General features: G+C 56.1%; 1 protein-coding gene across 1 annotated transcript; it reads right to left on the bottom strand.

The window, feature by feature from the left end:
* Positions 1 to 8,135: 8,135 nt before the first annotated feature.
* On the bottom strand, positions 8,136 to 13,312 carry acs1 (acetyl-coa synthetase; the record flags this gene model as incomplete). Its single annotated transcript, XM_002948436.1, has 14 exons — positions 8,136 to 8,285; positions 8,429 to 8,520; positions 8,758 to 8,964; positions 9,126 to 9,249; positions 9,381 to 9,534; positions 9,799 to 9,965; positions 10,218 to 10,312; positions 10,504 to 10,656; positions 10,954 to 11,122; positions 11,356 to 11,409; positions 11,893 to 12,038; positions 12,445 to 12,583; positions 12,885 to 13,035; positions 13,101 to 13,312. 14 exons carry the CDS (start codon positions 13,310 to 13,312, stop codon positions 8,136 to 8,138), a joined length of 2,013 nt encoding a protein of 670 aa, XP_002948482.1.
* Positions 13,313 to 16,434: the final 3,122 nt, after the last annotated feature.

Genomic DNA, 16,434 nt, shown 5'->3' with positions numbered 1-16,434 from the left:
ATGTCACGGGATCCTTGGACCTCACCTTAGGGTTAACCTATCAGCTATTTACCAGCCAGGTCCAGTGGTCCACTTAGCCCCCATACTGAAGTAATACGACAGGACGGAAATGCTCCGCATTTATGCATTTATGCATGCATGAGGACCAAAGCCCTCCGGGGGGCTGGGCTGGGAGTCCGTCACAGCCACGCTCGACTCAGACAGCGACTATCAAACAGCAATAACGTACACGTTTACCGTGCCACGCGAACTGGTGTCAAACGACCTTCGAATGCCGACAGATGCCGACTTATCAACTACAAAGCGACAACTGCCAACCAATAACCAACTGAAAGAGCCCAGCAGGAACGTACTCTTTGCACAAGTTGAAGTGACCTGACCCGCAAGTTCAAGGAGAATGCCCACAGTGTGATTAGGACAGCTAGGCAAAAAGCGAATAAAGCGGTTTCACGACAAATGTCCGGATGGTCATAATCCATCCACGACCCTATATCCACCCATGAGCCCATCCCGGCTCTGTAACGCTCAGTTCCGTCCCGTGACCGCTGGCTGTCCCTCGGCGGCCTTGGCTCCGTTACCGTTGCCAGTACCGTTACCGTTGGCTGCAACCGCTCCCTTGGCACCTGCTGCTGGGGGCGAAGTGCTCCGCGGCGGCGGCTCCAGCCCCCAGGGCTCCAAGGCGCGGCGCAGTGCCTCCGGCGCCGCCGCATACGAGAAGAACATTCCGTAGTTGGTGACGGGGACATCCGCCTCGGTCAGGTCCGCTAGCCGCTGAGAAACCTGCGGTGGTGTCGGAGGAGGTGCAGGAGGAGGAGGATGAGCTAGCGGGCCTTACAGACACCACCTCCCCAGTTTGCCATCACACGTTGGCCGCATCCTCCCTTTCCCCAACTACGGGCCGTGTCCCAGCCCTCCCTACCTTTTGTGAGTCGATCATGCACGCCCCGCAGTGAATGGCCAACTTGTACTGCCCCAGCTGACCGCTCTCCAGCTCGGGAAACTCTGAAGGGGAGAGAGAGAAGGGGTTGAGGGGGTGGGGTGAGGGGGTGGGGGGCACCCTACGCCATAAGGGAAAAGGGAAGCAGGGGAATATGACATGACCCCTGGCAGCGCACATTCCGGAACGAGGGAGCTTTCCCAAGGTGAAACACATCACAAACGTGTCATACAACGTGTATGACACAAAGGACAGTCGTCCTGCTGCTACTGCTACTGCTACTGCTGCTCTTGCCACTCACCCCTGCCGTACGCGTGGTCGATGTTCAGTTTCTTCCCCCCCACCATCTGGTCCAGCTTCTTGGGTATCTGCACCATGCCGATGTCGTTGCACTCCTTGGTGATGCGGTTGTGGTTACACGCCTCAGAAATGAGCACCCTGTCGCCCTCCTGCAGCCCTTCAAGAGCCTCCAAGCCGCCCACCCAGGCGTCCAGGCGCCCGCCGCTCATGGCGTACGCCATGCAGATAGAGAAGGTGGTAAACGGCACCAGCGGCCGGCCAGAGACGGGGTCCAGAGTCCAGGGGTGGACCACATCCACCGCCTGGGAGTCCGTCACCACCAGCACCGGCCCGCAGCTGTTCTCACTCAGCAGCCGGATCACACCGCCGAAGCGCTGCCGCTCCGCCTCCCGCGCCTCCGGCCCCAACTTGTTCCTGGCCGCGTCCAGGTCCAGTCTCACGCACACCACAGTGGCCCAGTGCCGAATAGCCTCCTCCTGCACCATGGCCTGGGGCCGCAGCAGCCGCCCCCCTGGAGTCTCCGCGTCCATGGGGATGACCAGCAGCAGCATGGCGCCGCGGCCCAGGGCCCAGCGGGGCAGGCAGCCGGGGTGGGGCTGACCCCAGCGAGGGGAGCGCTGGGCACCGGACTGTGAGACGAGGGTTGAGGGGGGGAGAGGGGATTAGTGTACTGCTTGTCCTTTCCGGCCCTCCTTTGACCCAGCCTGGCGGGACCTCCCTCCCCCCCTCATCACCTTGACGAATTCCGCACATCGGGTACTTCGCTCGTGCAGTGGAGTGGCCGCCAGGTCCAGGGCCATGGCGGGAATCTGTGGGTCAGCGAGGAGCGGGACAGTGAGGGGAGGAGGTGGGGGTGAGGGAGGAGAGGGAGGGGCCAGAGGGGCCCCCCGTGATTAGGGAGAGCTTACTCAAGACACACCCCACCTGCACCCCACCTCACTCCACACAGAGAGCAGGCCCCCTCCCTCTCCACCCACCTCTCTCCTCTCACCTTCCTGTCCGGGTCCAGCGCCCCGTGTGCCTCCGCCAGCAGCTCCCCCACCCTGGAGTCGGAGGGAGTGAGGGGGGCACCGCCGCCGCTGCCGCCAACACACGGCTTCACGTTGAGAAGCAACACGGGGGATACCTGTGTGCATGTATGTATGTATGTATGTATGTATGTATGTATGTATGTATGTACGGGTGGCACATGGACACGGAGGCGCCAGGAGTAGGGAGAGGTCAGAGGTAGCAAGGTCAAGGAGCAGGACATGGTGGGCAGGAGAGGGACGCAAGCCGCGACGTGTGGCACCGCAGACTCACCCCGTACTTGGCCGCCTGCTCCATGACCTTGCGTTCCCAGCTGAGGGTGGTGCGGGGGTCGTAACCGGGCTGGGACCTGGCCCGCTCCAGGTTGTCCGTGTCCACCACCACCACCGCCACGTCGCACTCCTTGAGGCAGTTGAGGGCCTTGCGCCGCTTCTTATCGCCCAGCAGACCTGACACAAGAAAAGGCAAGGAAAGGCAAGACAGCCAGACAGGAAGGAAGGGAGGGAGCGCAGGAAAGGGGAAGGCCAGCCCAACCTCAGCGCCCAACAGCCCGCCAGTAACGCCAGGGAAACCACAACGCAGGTGAGGAGCTGCTCGGGAAGTGCAAATGCGTCTCAAGAGAACACGCCAAGTTCAGTCAAGGAGACGTCAGTCAAGAACAGCACCCTTCCCACGCTACCCTCCCTCCCTCCCTCCCGCCATCATCGCCCCCTCTCCCCCCTCTCTGTCTCACGCACCCTCCTCGTCCAGCCCCGCCGTGTCCAGCAGCTTGGCCGGGCCCAGGTCGTGCAGCTCCAGCAACACCGTCTTGACGTCCGCGGTGGTGCCGGGGTGGGAGTCCACGATACACGCCTCCTGCTGGGCCAGCGCGTTCACAAGACTGGACTTGCCTGAAAAGGGGGGAAGAGGGGGACCGGCGCAGCAGGGTAGGTAGGTAGGGAACTATCTGAGGGTAGAAAGAGGGGTGATAGGAAGGCGGTTTCAAAGGGAAGGAGGCCGAGTAGGGAGCACGGGAGGGAGGTAAAGGATATCACGGAAGGGTCCAGGCCAGATAGAAGGAGGGGAGCTGGCAGCCACGGGTACGAGGCGCGTTGTGGATACCGGGATGTGGGTATTGATTGACAATCCAGTATTGCTTATAGGGCCTAGTTTGCTAGACCCTATATACAATACAGAGATATAAACAATACAGACGCCTCCATGTTGCAATAAGACGGCCTCGGGGGATATCTTTGCTCGCTCTTACCTGCGTTCATGATACCGAACACGCCGATGTTGATGCGCGGCACACCTGCAGCAGTGGTGCTGGATATGCTGCCGCCAGCAGGAGAGCTGCTGCTGCTGCCAGGAGCGGGCGCCGCTGGTGCAGCAATCGCACAGATGTCCACGCGGCCCCTGGGATTACCTGGCGATGCATCAAGGTCATACTTGTGATCAGTAAAGATGAAATTTGTGGATCCTGGTCAGAGGCCATGAGTCATGGCCGATACCACTACCTCGAGGGGTTGCGCGACAACACTTGCGGAATAACCCGGATGGCACCGGGATTGGCCGTAAACAGCTACTCGACATAGCTGCCGCAGGCTCAGCTGCACGAAGGCTAGGTTTACCAACATATGTCCACATCGTTGTCCGTCCGCAAGGGAAGTTAACAAAGGATTTAACACACCGTCCCGCCGATGCTCTCGGTCAAGAACAAGGTGCGCAAGTCAAAATTTAATCAAACAAACTGTTATCCTTATGGTTTTATGCCAATTAATCAGCGTCCGTAAAGGGTAAGGCCAACGCATGGGCAAGCATCGACGGAAGAGTACGAAACATCGTAAACAAAAAACAGGGCTTCCTGTGCGCCCGCATCATAATTCAAGTTGGTCCACCAATATGGCATGAAGTTAAGTAAAGGTATAATTATCCGGACGTTTTTGCATAGCGGTGCCGGTGCTAAGCCTAACTGTCAACCGCGGTGCTGGTTTCAGGCGGCGAACAGTCCTCCAACCTAAGCAAACATCCAAATCCGTGGACTATGTAACATATTTGTAAAGCCCTGTCTTTTTTACCATTGTAGACGCTAATTGGAACGGTTGGTAACCTCTGATCTGTTGACCAACTGTTCAGTGGCAAGCCCGCCGGAGGCGCATGCCTCCGTTTAGCGTACCGGAGACTAAAAATATGTTTTTTTCTGTAAAAGACTGAGTCTGTGTCTCACAAGATCCTGCTCTTGCATATGAACAAGGATATCCGAAAGGGTATCAGATCAGGCGGAAGAAGCATGTTTACGGCGCCATTTTGCAGAAGCTACTTCGGCAGAGGATGCTACTCGAGTTAGAGGAGCACCAGCGGAATCAATATGACCCGCTGCAACATTTGTTCAGGTGGAAAAAATGCTGTTCTCCAGATCCTTATTACAGGAGGCACCATTCGCGTTGCCCTGTGCACTTACAAATTGCAAGCAACAAGCGGTTCACCGCTAGTTTCGCGTACCTGCGATATCCGACCTACGGCCGGATGATAAACTACATTCCACAAGTAAGGTAACGCGGGTTGGGGAAGACGAAGGGGTTCTTCCAAAGGGGAAGACGAAGGGGTTCTTCCAAAGGGGAAGACGAAGGGGTTCCCCTTTGGGGAAGAACTGGACGCTTTGGTTTCCGCAAGCTTCAGTCGCGGCTCCAGCAATGCCGATGCCTGGGAAATGGCCACAGCCAGCGCTACCGCAACAATGTAAGCAGGGGCGTCACTTGCACCTCGGTTGCGTGGACCCTGTCCTGCAGGCTCGTCCTTCGCATGCCAAGACCAGCTTGCTGCAGGGTCAGGAGCAGCTGCAGCAACAAGTGCCGGTTGAAGAACACGGTAGCGGGCCAGCGGCACTGGGGGCATAACGGCAGGGCAGTCTTAATCCTGAGCAAGGCGCCCTGGACCCCGGACCCAAGGTGCTGCAGCATCCTTGCAGCCGCCACGAGCTGCACTGTCACCGGTAACAGCAACCAACTCTACAAAGTCACAGGGCGGAGGATGTCGGGCAGCCACTGTTTGCATTCCCATTGCGGTCCCCAATGCCGACAACAGCCACGCGCCCGGTGAATGGTCAGGCCGGAATTGCAGCTGCCGACATGCGTGCTGGTGATGAGGGTTGTACAGCTGCAAAGCGTTTCCCATGCAGGGAAATTCGGTTCCGCCTGGCTGCCAGCCCGTGAGCCGCCCCTGGAGCCATGGGACCGGCACCGCAAGCGTCCCGCTTCAACCACCCGAACACAGGAAATGCCTTCCACAATGTATGGCGACCCGTCAGCGGAGAGGAACTCCCTGAGATACAGCAGCCCATGGAGGCGGCGCCATTTTACACCGAGACCCTAGGCACAGCTGCCACTGCCGGTTCTGGTTTAGCCACGGTTGCCCATGGCTCGCAGGTCTCGGTGACTGTGGCCCTGACCCGGCTACTCTTGCTGCACGGTATGGTGGAGATTAACCTGCCTTAACCGTCCTAGACTTCTCGTTATGGCGCTTCGAGTTTGACGCGATGGACACCGCCGGCATCACTTGGCGCTTCACTATCCGGTTGTGGCTCAACGGTGACAACCCTAGGTCCGTAACGTGCTAGAGGTGAGTCAGGAATAGTATCATGGGTAGGAACATGGATACATGTAAGCATCTTCGAAACCCTAAGTTACAAGGGACCCATGGTCAAGAATGGATTGGGAGGCCGACTGACTTGAATTACGGGACGGAGGTCTGTTCTTAAGCTTAAGGCGAAAGGAATATGGCCAAAATCTGGGGAAGCCCGCCCCCGGCGAACCAGCATGAACGGCGGCGATGGCAGTGGCGTGGTTGCGGATGACACCCCGCAGACACACAGCCGCAGGAGAAGCCATGATAGCGTCAGGAGGCAAAAGAGGCCGCATGCGATAACGGAAACTTGCGTGGAGCAAGCGCAATGGGGTATTTTTCATAAAGCATTGTGTAAAACTTGGGACGGTGCGCGGTGCCTGTGCCTGTGAGGGCGTCCGGAGTTGGGATAAGGCCGGATGCTATCCGGATTTTGCTGCCCGACAGAGTCTATAGTTCTTTGGCTGTGTACTGCTTACTCCGTCCTACACTGCTTCCGCACTAGCCCACAGCCAGCCTGGAGGTAGCCAGGGTCCGATGTTGTCCGGGTGCCACGCTGTTACCCCTCCCGTCGCTCTCTGCGCTGATTGTTTTCTGTGCTAGCCCGACTTCTAGCAACCCTACCATGTCCGCCGCTAATTCCTTGCTGCCACCGAGAAGGTCCCGAAGGCGTCCACCATAAATGTACCAAGGGCGTCGAGGCATGGCTGCCAGCAAGCTGAAGCTTCCTTGGTCCGGGCGGGGGGGTGGTTGTGGCAGCAGTGTGTGCATTGGTTGTTGACTACTGTGCATTGCATCAATGCCACTGTTGTACATGTCTGCTAGCGCTGTAAGTCTGTTGCGCCCTTTTGCACCGCACCCTCTTGGAATGTATTTCTTGTGTCTTGAGTGCGTCTTTGTCTGTGTGCGTGCAGGACGGGTTCAGATTGCCTAGTAATTGCCAGTAGGTGCATGTGTGAGCACTGGCACCACACCTGGCACGATGAGATGAGGACTTCATGTTGTTATGAGTCCTACACGCGATGCCTTAGTTTTATCCTATCCCCGCTATAGCAAACAGGGGGTTGCGGGAGATGGTCCGGCTGTGCGTCACTGGGAGTTCTCGGATGGAGGCACCGGGGCGGCAGATTACCCGCCTGAAGAGTACCGTAGTATTTGCTGTTAGGACAATGGCGTTTACTGCTTTTGACCGGTGCTACGTAGCGTGATGCTACAAAAGGTTCTGATCACACACCTATCACTACTTGGAGGTCCTGCAGAGCCGTAGAGCAGCATATTCGTGCGGCCCGACGTTTACTTCCCGACTGATGTGGGATTGGGTCTTAAGAGTGCGGTTCTGTGCGGGGAATGGGGGACGACATCTTGGTTATGGCATTGCGGACGCGGCCCCCATGCAGCGTGCCTATCTCGCGTTGGCTACTCGTTTGGACGCCTGCACACGTAGATTTGCCTTGGATGCATGTGTGGAACTTGTGTTTTGAAGCTTAGCTGCCTGCATGCTCCCCGAGTGGTGTTCAATGACCAATGCGAGAGGCGTCCATTTATACGCCCCTAAGACGGACGCCTTGCTTGGCATCCTAAAAAAATGTTGTAGTCCTGCATGAACGTAAAAGCTAAAAGCAAAGACCCTATGCAGGTTCATTATGGAAGGTAAAGCCTTCGACATCTTTGGCTAGAGCCAGTGCCATAATTGAGCTCCCATTTTCCCCTCCCCCCCACTTATTCCGCGGCACGGCTGAAATGAGCTAAAAGCTCCCCCCAAAGCTTACGGTCCATGAAGCCACCATCCTGTTTTGTATTGCCGTCCTCATTCGTGCAAACCACGACCACAACACCGCAACATGCGTCCATGCTAAATCACGACCTACATATGCTCACTGTACATAGGTGTTTTGAATAAATTAGGAATGCCTTCCACGGTTGGGACAGGTTAGCAGTGACCCTCAACTCCTGTGGGCAACTCCATGTCGTTCGGCGCGCACAAAATCGACCACATACTGAACGGTCAGCGTATAAAGATTAACCGCATGCAAAGATCAGGAAATGTTGCATCGACATGGAAAGAAAACATGTAAATAGTGTAATTGCATGGAAGACGTACAAATGCACGCTTGTTAATAAGCAGCAAGACCGACTTGCTGCCGGAGCACATCAGAAGCTGCACGCCAATATATATTTCCATAGTTCGCGCCTGAAATCAGGTGGACATCACCCGCATCGCCGACTTTAACCGCATTTAGAGCACATTTTCCCTTGCCACTACGCACCCTCACTTTCCACGCAGCTCGACCAGCTGCTGCACAACGCTGGGGTCTGCCAGCGTCGAGGTATCACCCAGCTGGTCCTCCTCGCACGCAGCAATCTTGCGCAATACCCGCCGCATAATCTTTCCGCTGCGAGTCTTGGGCAGGCCCGGCGCCTGGAGGGGAGAATAAAGCAAAATATGCTTAGCGGAAGTGCACTGTTTTGTCAGCGGCACGCATTCAAACCGTCATCCAGAAGTACTCTCATGCGCTGTGAACCAAAGACCGCGTTTCACTAGGTCACTCACACAGAACTTACCCAGTGGATCACGTCGGGCGCAGCGAAGGGGCCGATAACCTTGCGGACTGTAGCAATAAGCTCCTTCCGCAGGGCGTCACTGGGCTCGGAGCCTGTAGGCGTATTAGCGAAGGCGCACACGCATGAGCATAAGCCACCAGACCCGCAAAGCTGCCGTTGGCAGCAGCACAGGTAGAAGCTGCAACACCTACAAGCCTGTACATCGTCTAGCAATGCGCAAACATCAAAAGGCATGGCCGAACCGGACTGCTTGACACCCTCGCACGCGGCAAGCGCAAAGCAGTATAACCTCGCACAAAAAGTTGTAGAACCTCGGCCACCATGCTCACCAGTCATCAGAGTCACAAACGCGTAAATGCTCTGGCCCTTGATGGCGTGCTCCACCGCCACCACTGCGGCCTCCACGCAGACCGGGTGCGACACCAGCGCCGACTCCACCTCGGCGGTACCAATGCGATGCCCGGACACGTTGAGCACGTCGTCCACACGGCCGGTAATCCAATAATAGCCGTCCGAGTCGCGTCGGCACCCATCACCTGCGCGATACGGTCAGCAACAGCAGGGTGTCGCCGGGGCTGCACTGCAGCCACGTAGTGTCTCTTTAGCCCTATGCGAAAACCTGTTCACCACTATGATGCGCTGGCAGCCGCGTCCCATTCTGGCGCCATTACCCAGGCAGCAAGTCAGCTGGCCTCACCAGTGAAGTAATAGCCCTTGAATGCGGAGAAATACGTTTGCTCGAAGCGCTTGTGGTCGCCGGCCACGGTTCGCATCATCGAGGGCCACGGCCGCTTGATCACGAGGATGCCCTCACACGGACCCTGCAGCCCAAAGGATGGACCATTACCAGAACCACCAATTGTCAAGCTCACAACTAATGGCGTAAGACGAGCTTAGTACCAGCCTGCAGAAGCATATATTGTCTAAGCAGTAGCAGGCGCCAACTGTTTACCTGCAGCTCGTTGCCCTTCTCATCCAGCACGGCCGGTTCCACACCGAAGAAGGGCAATGTGGCGCACCCAGGCTTCAGCGGAGTAGCACCCGGCAGAGGTGTAATCATGTGCGAGCCCGTCTCTGTCTGCCACCACGTATCCATGATAGGACACCTGCGACGGACGCGATGGAAGCAAGCGAGGTTTTGGGAAAAAGAGGACGACTCCTCAAATCGTAAGACATGGCTGCCATGCAAAGGCGATAGCATTAAAGGGTTTCTGACAAGCGCCGGCAAGGTTCCATCCGGTCCCACGACAGCAAATGTCAAGTGTCTGTAAAGACTCTGCCTCAAAGTTCTAGTCGTGGCGATACCAGGAACGCGGTGTTTTCTCAGCGATACTGGGTCAGTCCGGCATCCTAATGACAACCTGCCTTACCTGCCGCCGCCCACGACTTCGTAGTACCACCGCCATGCCTCGGGGTTGATCGGCTCGCCCACGGAACCCAGAAGCCGCAGCGACGCCCGAGAATAGCGAGTGACAAAGGCGTCGCCCCGCGCATGGAGAGCGCGGATTGCCGTTGGCGCCGTGTAGAAAATGGTCACCTGTGTACCGAGTATCCAGGAGCACAGCTGGGGCTAAGCTACATTCACAAACCTAACCGCAATTCCGCGCCAAATACCGCCTTCATTTCTGCGTGTTATGAAGTGTATTACCCATTAAATGCTGAATGGGACAAGTTTAAGGGTATCAACACGCTAAAAGCCCCTCCCGTTAACCCCTCCCGTTAGCCCCTCCCGTTACTGGCATCCGTGACCTGCAGGCTCGGATGTCGTCGCACAGCCAGGCGTACCTACCTTGTACTTGTCAACGATGGACCAGCAGCGCCCTGCATCTGGCCAGGTCGGCACGCCCTCAAAGATCACTTGGGTTGCGCCCAGCAGCAGTGGCCCTGACATGCGACAAAGGGAGGGCAGCCAGAGCGGGTAAATTGTGTCTGCCCAACCACATGCGCACAACGCTTGTAGGAGGGTAACGCGGTGTGTGGTGTGCAGCGTGTCGCCTGAGGACACAGCAGTACACAACGCGCGCACGAGGGACATCTAAATCGTGCCCTGGCCATCACAACTGTCAAAGCCATACCGTATGTAACGTAGGTGTGTCCCGTAATCCAGCCGCAGTCGGCTGTGCACCAATACACGTCCGAAACGGGTTGGACGTCGAACACAAACTTGGTAGTCACCATGGCGCCCACCATATAGCCGCCGGCCGTATGCAGGACGCCTTTTGGCTTGCCTGCAGCAAAAATTAAATGCACGTTAGACTCATCGCTTCCTATAGAGGAGGAGGATACCGATGCTGTTGCGTTCACGTGCACATCAAACGGATGGAAATGAGGTTGCGCCCGGCTGAGACAGAGGTGAGGCGACGTTCAACGCGGAAGTTGATCAATTTGATGACACCGGTGATCCGGTGGGGTCCCCCTTGGAGTGCACAACAAATGCACATCTAAATCCAGGATTCGCCCGTATCTTATCCCCAAACACCATGCCCGGCAACGCCAGTCCTCCTTGGAAAAATCCGTGAACCCACCAGTGGAGCCCGAAGTGTACAGCTTGAACAGAGGTGCCTCCGCGGGCATCCATTCCACTGGGCAATCGTCGGGTTGCGAGTCCACCGCCTCGCGCCACGTCACATCTCGTCCCGCCTTCATGGAACCGCCCACGTCGGATAGAGGCAGCTGCTCCAGCATCAACACGTGCTGCGGGCAATAAAGCGTGAGGGAATGGGAAAGGCGCCAAAATGTAAAAAGGATTCCGTGAAGACCAAACAAGGAAGGACCCATGTAAACCAGGGGCCTGAGCTAAGGAGAGTGTAACGGTTGCACATCAGTCGATGCATTTCTGTGCAAGGCCTGTACGTATACTACCAAAGCTGCTGCATGTACTTCACAAAGCCATTGCAGTTAAGAAATTTGGAGTCCCTCTTACGCACGTGGACGGTGTGCCCTTTGCCTTCGCTGATCTGTAGAGCCTCGTCGACAATAGCCTGTTGAGGCACAGCATGACCGCAAGCATAAGCAGTCAGTACAGGAGTCAGTACACATTAGGCATGGCATGGCATGTGTGGATCACATCCATCCATTAGGCATCCACATCCACATCCATCCATCCATTCGGCATGGCATTTTTTCCAACGACCTTGATAGGCATCATAGCGTCATGCGTGGTGATAGGGAGAGTTGCCTGGCCCAAGCCCTGGCAGAAGTGTGTTGAAGTGCAATGTGCGGCACACGCCCTACGCAAGATAACTATTGTGGGTTGTCCGCCGCCTGCGTTGCCGTCTGCGTTGCCTTCTGCTTGCCAATCCATCAGAAGCCCCAGATGCTGTCACGGCGCTATTTTTCTAGAGTCTTGCCATGTGGCCGTAATCTGATCATTCTTCGTGTGGCCAACACGAGTACACCACACATCCCCAAAACGTTGACCCAAATGCCATTTTGTGTACGGCCTTCCCAGCCCCGCTGTGCACCTTGAGCGGGATGGGCTTGGGGCCCCGCATCGTGCCGGATACCGTGATGACCACGTTGGGCGTGCTGTCCAGGATACGGTCCGCCAGCGCCTCCGCACTGAAGCCGCCGAACACGACGCTGTGTATAGCCCCAATGCGCGCACAGGCTAGCTGCAAACAGCAATCAGGACAGCACAGGGAAAGAACCGGCGGGCAACCTTGTAGGCTCATCATTTGGATAGGATGCAAGCTTTTTGCCATTTGCCAACTTCGGCAAAAGGGACATGCGAAATTAGGTTGCATGGACTTCGCGAGGGTGCTGTCCTGCACAGTCGCATGGGGACTCAGGGGAACAGGGCTCCTGGGGACCCAGGGAACTGCGGCTGATCAACGATGCATGTACATACGTTTCGATGCGCAACGACAGCTAGCTGGTCTTCATCCGATCGCGGTTTCTGTCTTCATGATCATGGTAACTCGCAGCTTAGCTGGCATGGCTGGATTTGCTTTTCGCTTCATTCAAATGATGACGGGCTCACATGCGATGAAGCTAACCAACCATGCTATGGATACTTGCCATCGCCGCTGGAAGCTCGGGCACCAACGACATATACAGAGTCACGTCATCCCCACGTTTCACCCCCACGGACTTCAGGTAGTTCGCGATGCGGCAAACCATGCTCTTCAACTGCGCGTACGTCACCGTGCGCTCCTGCAGTACAGGGGAAAGGCACAGTACTTCACAGGGCCGTGGGCAGCAAGCGGGGCCGCCTGCAGTGCTGGATCACTGCCCGGGGAGGTCTGCCCGGGGAGGGTCTAGACAGTGCATAGGCCTCTCCTGTGCGCTAATGTGCATATCCACGCCGCTAGAATATTTCCTTGATATATACATTTAGGAAGGGTGTATCTCAGAGGGCCGGAATGAAACTCGACGCAAATAGCTGTCCTCGACGCGACCGGGATGCTGATAAAATAGGCTCTATCGCAAGCGTAGAGCACCAGTACTGTCTCACCACGCCCTCGTCGTTTCCTTCCCAGTAGAAGGCTACGCGATCGCCGAGACCAGCTTCCACATTGCGGTCGACCGCATTCCACGAAATGTTGGTTTCCGCGCCGTCAAACCACGAGATGTTCACAGGACCATTCTCTATGTTCAGGTTGTACCTACGAAATGCAGGGTATTAGGTTATCGAAATCTGGTAGCCCAAAACTCCGGAACGCAACCTCACTTGCAAATCGGGGAGGACCACTTCTTATGCCAGGTCAAGGTCTCCGCCTGCTCGCTCCAAAATGAGTCAGGATCAGACAGGCTACGTTCATAGAGGTCCTTGTAGCCAGATAGCCCTTGCACGTATGCACGCTCAACAATGGCATCCGGCGGAAAAAACTTATCATCTATGGATGCCTGCTCCTTTGTTTTCTGGTCGCCTGCGTCGGACATGGCTGGCTAGGATTATGGTTACAGATTCCTTCCGCAGCAAGAAAACCAGTCCAAATTTTCAAATCTGTGTATGTTCCAATGGCTTTCAGCACCTAGATACAAGAGATATGATCAAACAAGCTCCTGCTGATCTTTGATAACAATCCTAGCAAGTTCACAGGTGCCAATCGGTTACCATGAAACGTACGATCTCGTCCTGTCCGGCGTGGAGGGCGGTTTATAGCTTATGGGACATCGGGAATCTGGTACTTTGCAAAAAGCCTGTTTTCATACCCTGTAAATGCAATCCGGAATGTATGTGTGGTCTAATTTGTGAGCCAACGAAAAAGCTGGACCCGGACCGTGGGGCAGTGCCACAGCAAAACAGTTTCTAACGGGTTGTCCTAATCTAGATCACCAGCTGGGACGATATTTCGCCAGGAAACTCAATGTCTGTGCGTCCTCGCATGTAATGAACACGGAACTCTGATTTCAATTTTATTGTGTGGTCAAGGCGGTGTTTGGAGAGGGTGGGAGGGTGTGGCAGGTCTGCAGGCGAGTCGGTACAACACGCGGAAAGCCTTTCCCTTCGTTGTGGATACGGGGAATGCATTTTAGCTCATTCAATTCTGTCTACGCCCATCATAAGGTCGGACTCGGCCGGCTTAACTTCCCCCCGTGTTCGTCGCGGGCGTACAGCGACGTGGTTTGATCCCGAAATACATTGTAACTCGCTTGCTATGCAAACTTCATACATAGATCCATGCACCGCGCATGGCTGCGAGACTAGTTCTCAGCTTACTTAACGACAACGCTTAGACGACTCCCACCTTGGGCAGCACTGGCCCCGGCCGAGACTTCCGCGGCCTTTTGAGCCTTTGTGATTATCTACGTTGACACGCGTCCATATACAAGTTACAAGTTCCGCACACAAGTGCGGGTGTGTCCGTAAAAGCCGGGGGGGCCATGGACGTTGTATTGGTATTGATGCGGGTACGCGGGAGGTCATCTTCATTCTCCCTCGTCCGCTTCAGGGCGAAGCGCCTCAGCGCGACGTGCCTGGCCTGCCAAATTTCCGAGAGGTACCTGGCCAATGCCAGGGGTGGCGCCTCAGTCATAATGGTGCGCATGCTGCGCCCCGTAAGGACTAGGTCACCACATCATAGTTAGCCCGTATGCTCATGTAAGCGGGACATTCTTCGAAAACATGCAACTCATCTTCAACCGCTCCACAGTCACAAAGCCTGCAGGTACGCGCGGTGCGCTCACGCCCATTAGGCCTATTAACTTCTAACTCCCAGCAGCCTAATCGAAAACACATGAGCACATGATGAAGTCGGGGCATGGTCCCTTTAGTGTGCTCCAACCAATCGAGACGCGCACCCTTAGGCGGGGCAGCTCCCATCCAGTTCATATAGCGACACGCCTTGGCTCCGGTAATCCCTATGGGGAAGACGCGGGGGTCACCCAAGGTATTCGGGCACTCCCTGCATCAAGCCGCTTGGCAAAAACCTTAAGAAAGCTCTTAACTGGCAATTCAAGGGTGGCGTAGTACGCTATAAGATCATTACCACGCGTATTAGTGGGGGGTTCCGCTCCTAAGCTAGTAAGAAAGGCTAGTACCTTGCTTGTCCAACACTCAGTGACGCCCCCAAGTGCCAACTCCAGGTCAGCGACAAATGCCCGGTGACACAGCGTTCCCGGCCTCTTAACCACAGAGTTCCAAAACCTAAGTACAAGATTGGTTCAATGGAACTTGAGTGGTCTCTGTGACAGCTCGCGATATAGGGAAACCATAGTCGGGCTCCTCGCCCCAACTACGGTTCGCATGTATGCACGCTGTTCCTGGACCATGGGATTAGTCATGGCACCTTCAAAATTCACATTTATGAAGTCAGGTCCCCAAACTTGCGCTCCATAGGAAAACACCGGTACAACTAGTGTATTGTAGAAAGACATACATAGCTTGGGGGTGGTAATTTTCTTATCTCGACACAGGGTGCTGAGCCCAAACGTGGCCCGCCTCCCTGCTGTGAGTAGTTCCTTGGTACATGCTGAGAACTGCACTCCTGGGCCATAGTGCAACCCGAGATACCGTGCCGTCTCGTTGCGGGTCAGCACCCGCAACCCCGCCCCACCTAACCGGTACTCAGCTTCCATAAGCCGCTTCCGCTCATGCGTAGCACCCCCAAAAATGAGGACCTCGCACTTGGCGGCATTCGCGGCCATACCCGTCGCTTTGCAGTAGGCTTCGAGTAGCCCCAGAAGGCACTCTGCTCTATTGTGCCCTGTCGCTACCAGTGACACATTGTCAACGAAAAGTAGATTAGTGAGTTCATAGATGTACCTAAATGTGTGTGTATGTATCCCATATTTAAACCATGGCAGATAATGGCGATGGGGTCGCTTTCTTGGGGGGGGTGTTCAAATCCCGGAATTCCTCGTAATGGTGAATTTAGGCGATTTCCGATCCCATGCGCCCTGTGGCATGGACGACGGCGAACAGAAGCGTGGAAGCGGGGGGGCTGCGAAGCACCTCTAGAGGGCATGCGGTTGCGCCGACATGGTAGGTGTGACATGGGTGTTGCGAATCCGCGCGTACATCCACAATGGCCTTGACGTCGAAAGGCTGCAACTGCTCAGTCGGTCGACTTTGTCGAAGGCCCCCGCCTTTCCTAAGGCTGCTGGGTGTTGCCTCTCTCTCCCTCTTCCCCTATCTCCTTGATGAGCACCCTGTCCATTGTTTGTGTCCTGGGTGATTGCGGGAAGTATGTGTGCCCCAACCGCCACTAGGCCAACCCAGAGACCACAGAGACGTTGGGGGCTATCATATCCTGTCGCACCCTGTGCCGCCCCGCTGACCACAACCAACTCAACAACCATGTGAGTGGTTCATGGCGTGGCGCTTGTGTCAGGCAGCCCCGAATGGCGGCAGTGTTTCAGGGGAGGGCGGACTCCGCGTGCTTTCTCCTCTCCTCTCCTGCCCTGCCCCGTCTTCGTAACGGTTTGGGATCCAGAAGCTAGCGGCGGGCTGGTCCCCCATGTTGACCGCCATGTTGACCTGTTGGCAGTGCCCAGCTGCCTGCGCCTGTGATTCCAGCCATCCGCACCATTGCCAGTTGCGTCCCCACCTCCTGCCTGAA

The sequence above is a fragment of the Volvox carteri genome (genome assembly GCF_000143455.1).
Source record: "Volvox carteri f. nagariensis unplaced genomic scaffold VOLCAscaffold_10, whole genome shotgun sequence".
Taxonomy (NCBI): Eukaryota; Viridiplantae; Chlorophyta; class Chlorophyceae; order Chlamydomonadales; family Volvocaceae; genus Volvox; species Volvox carteri.
The sequence above is the reverse complement of the archived record's forward strand: the minus strand, read 5'-3'. Positions and strand labels throughout refer to the sequence as shown.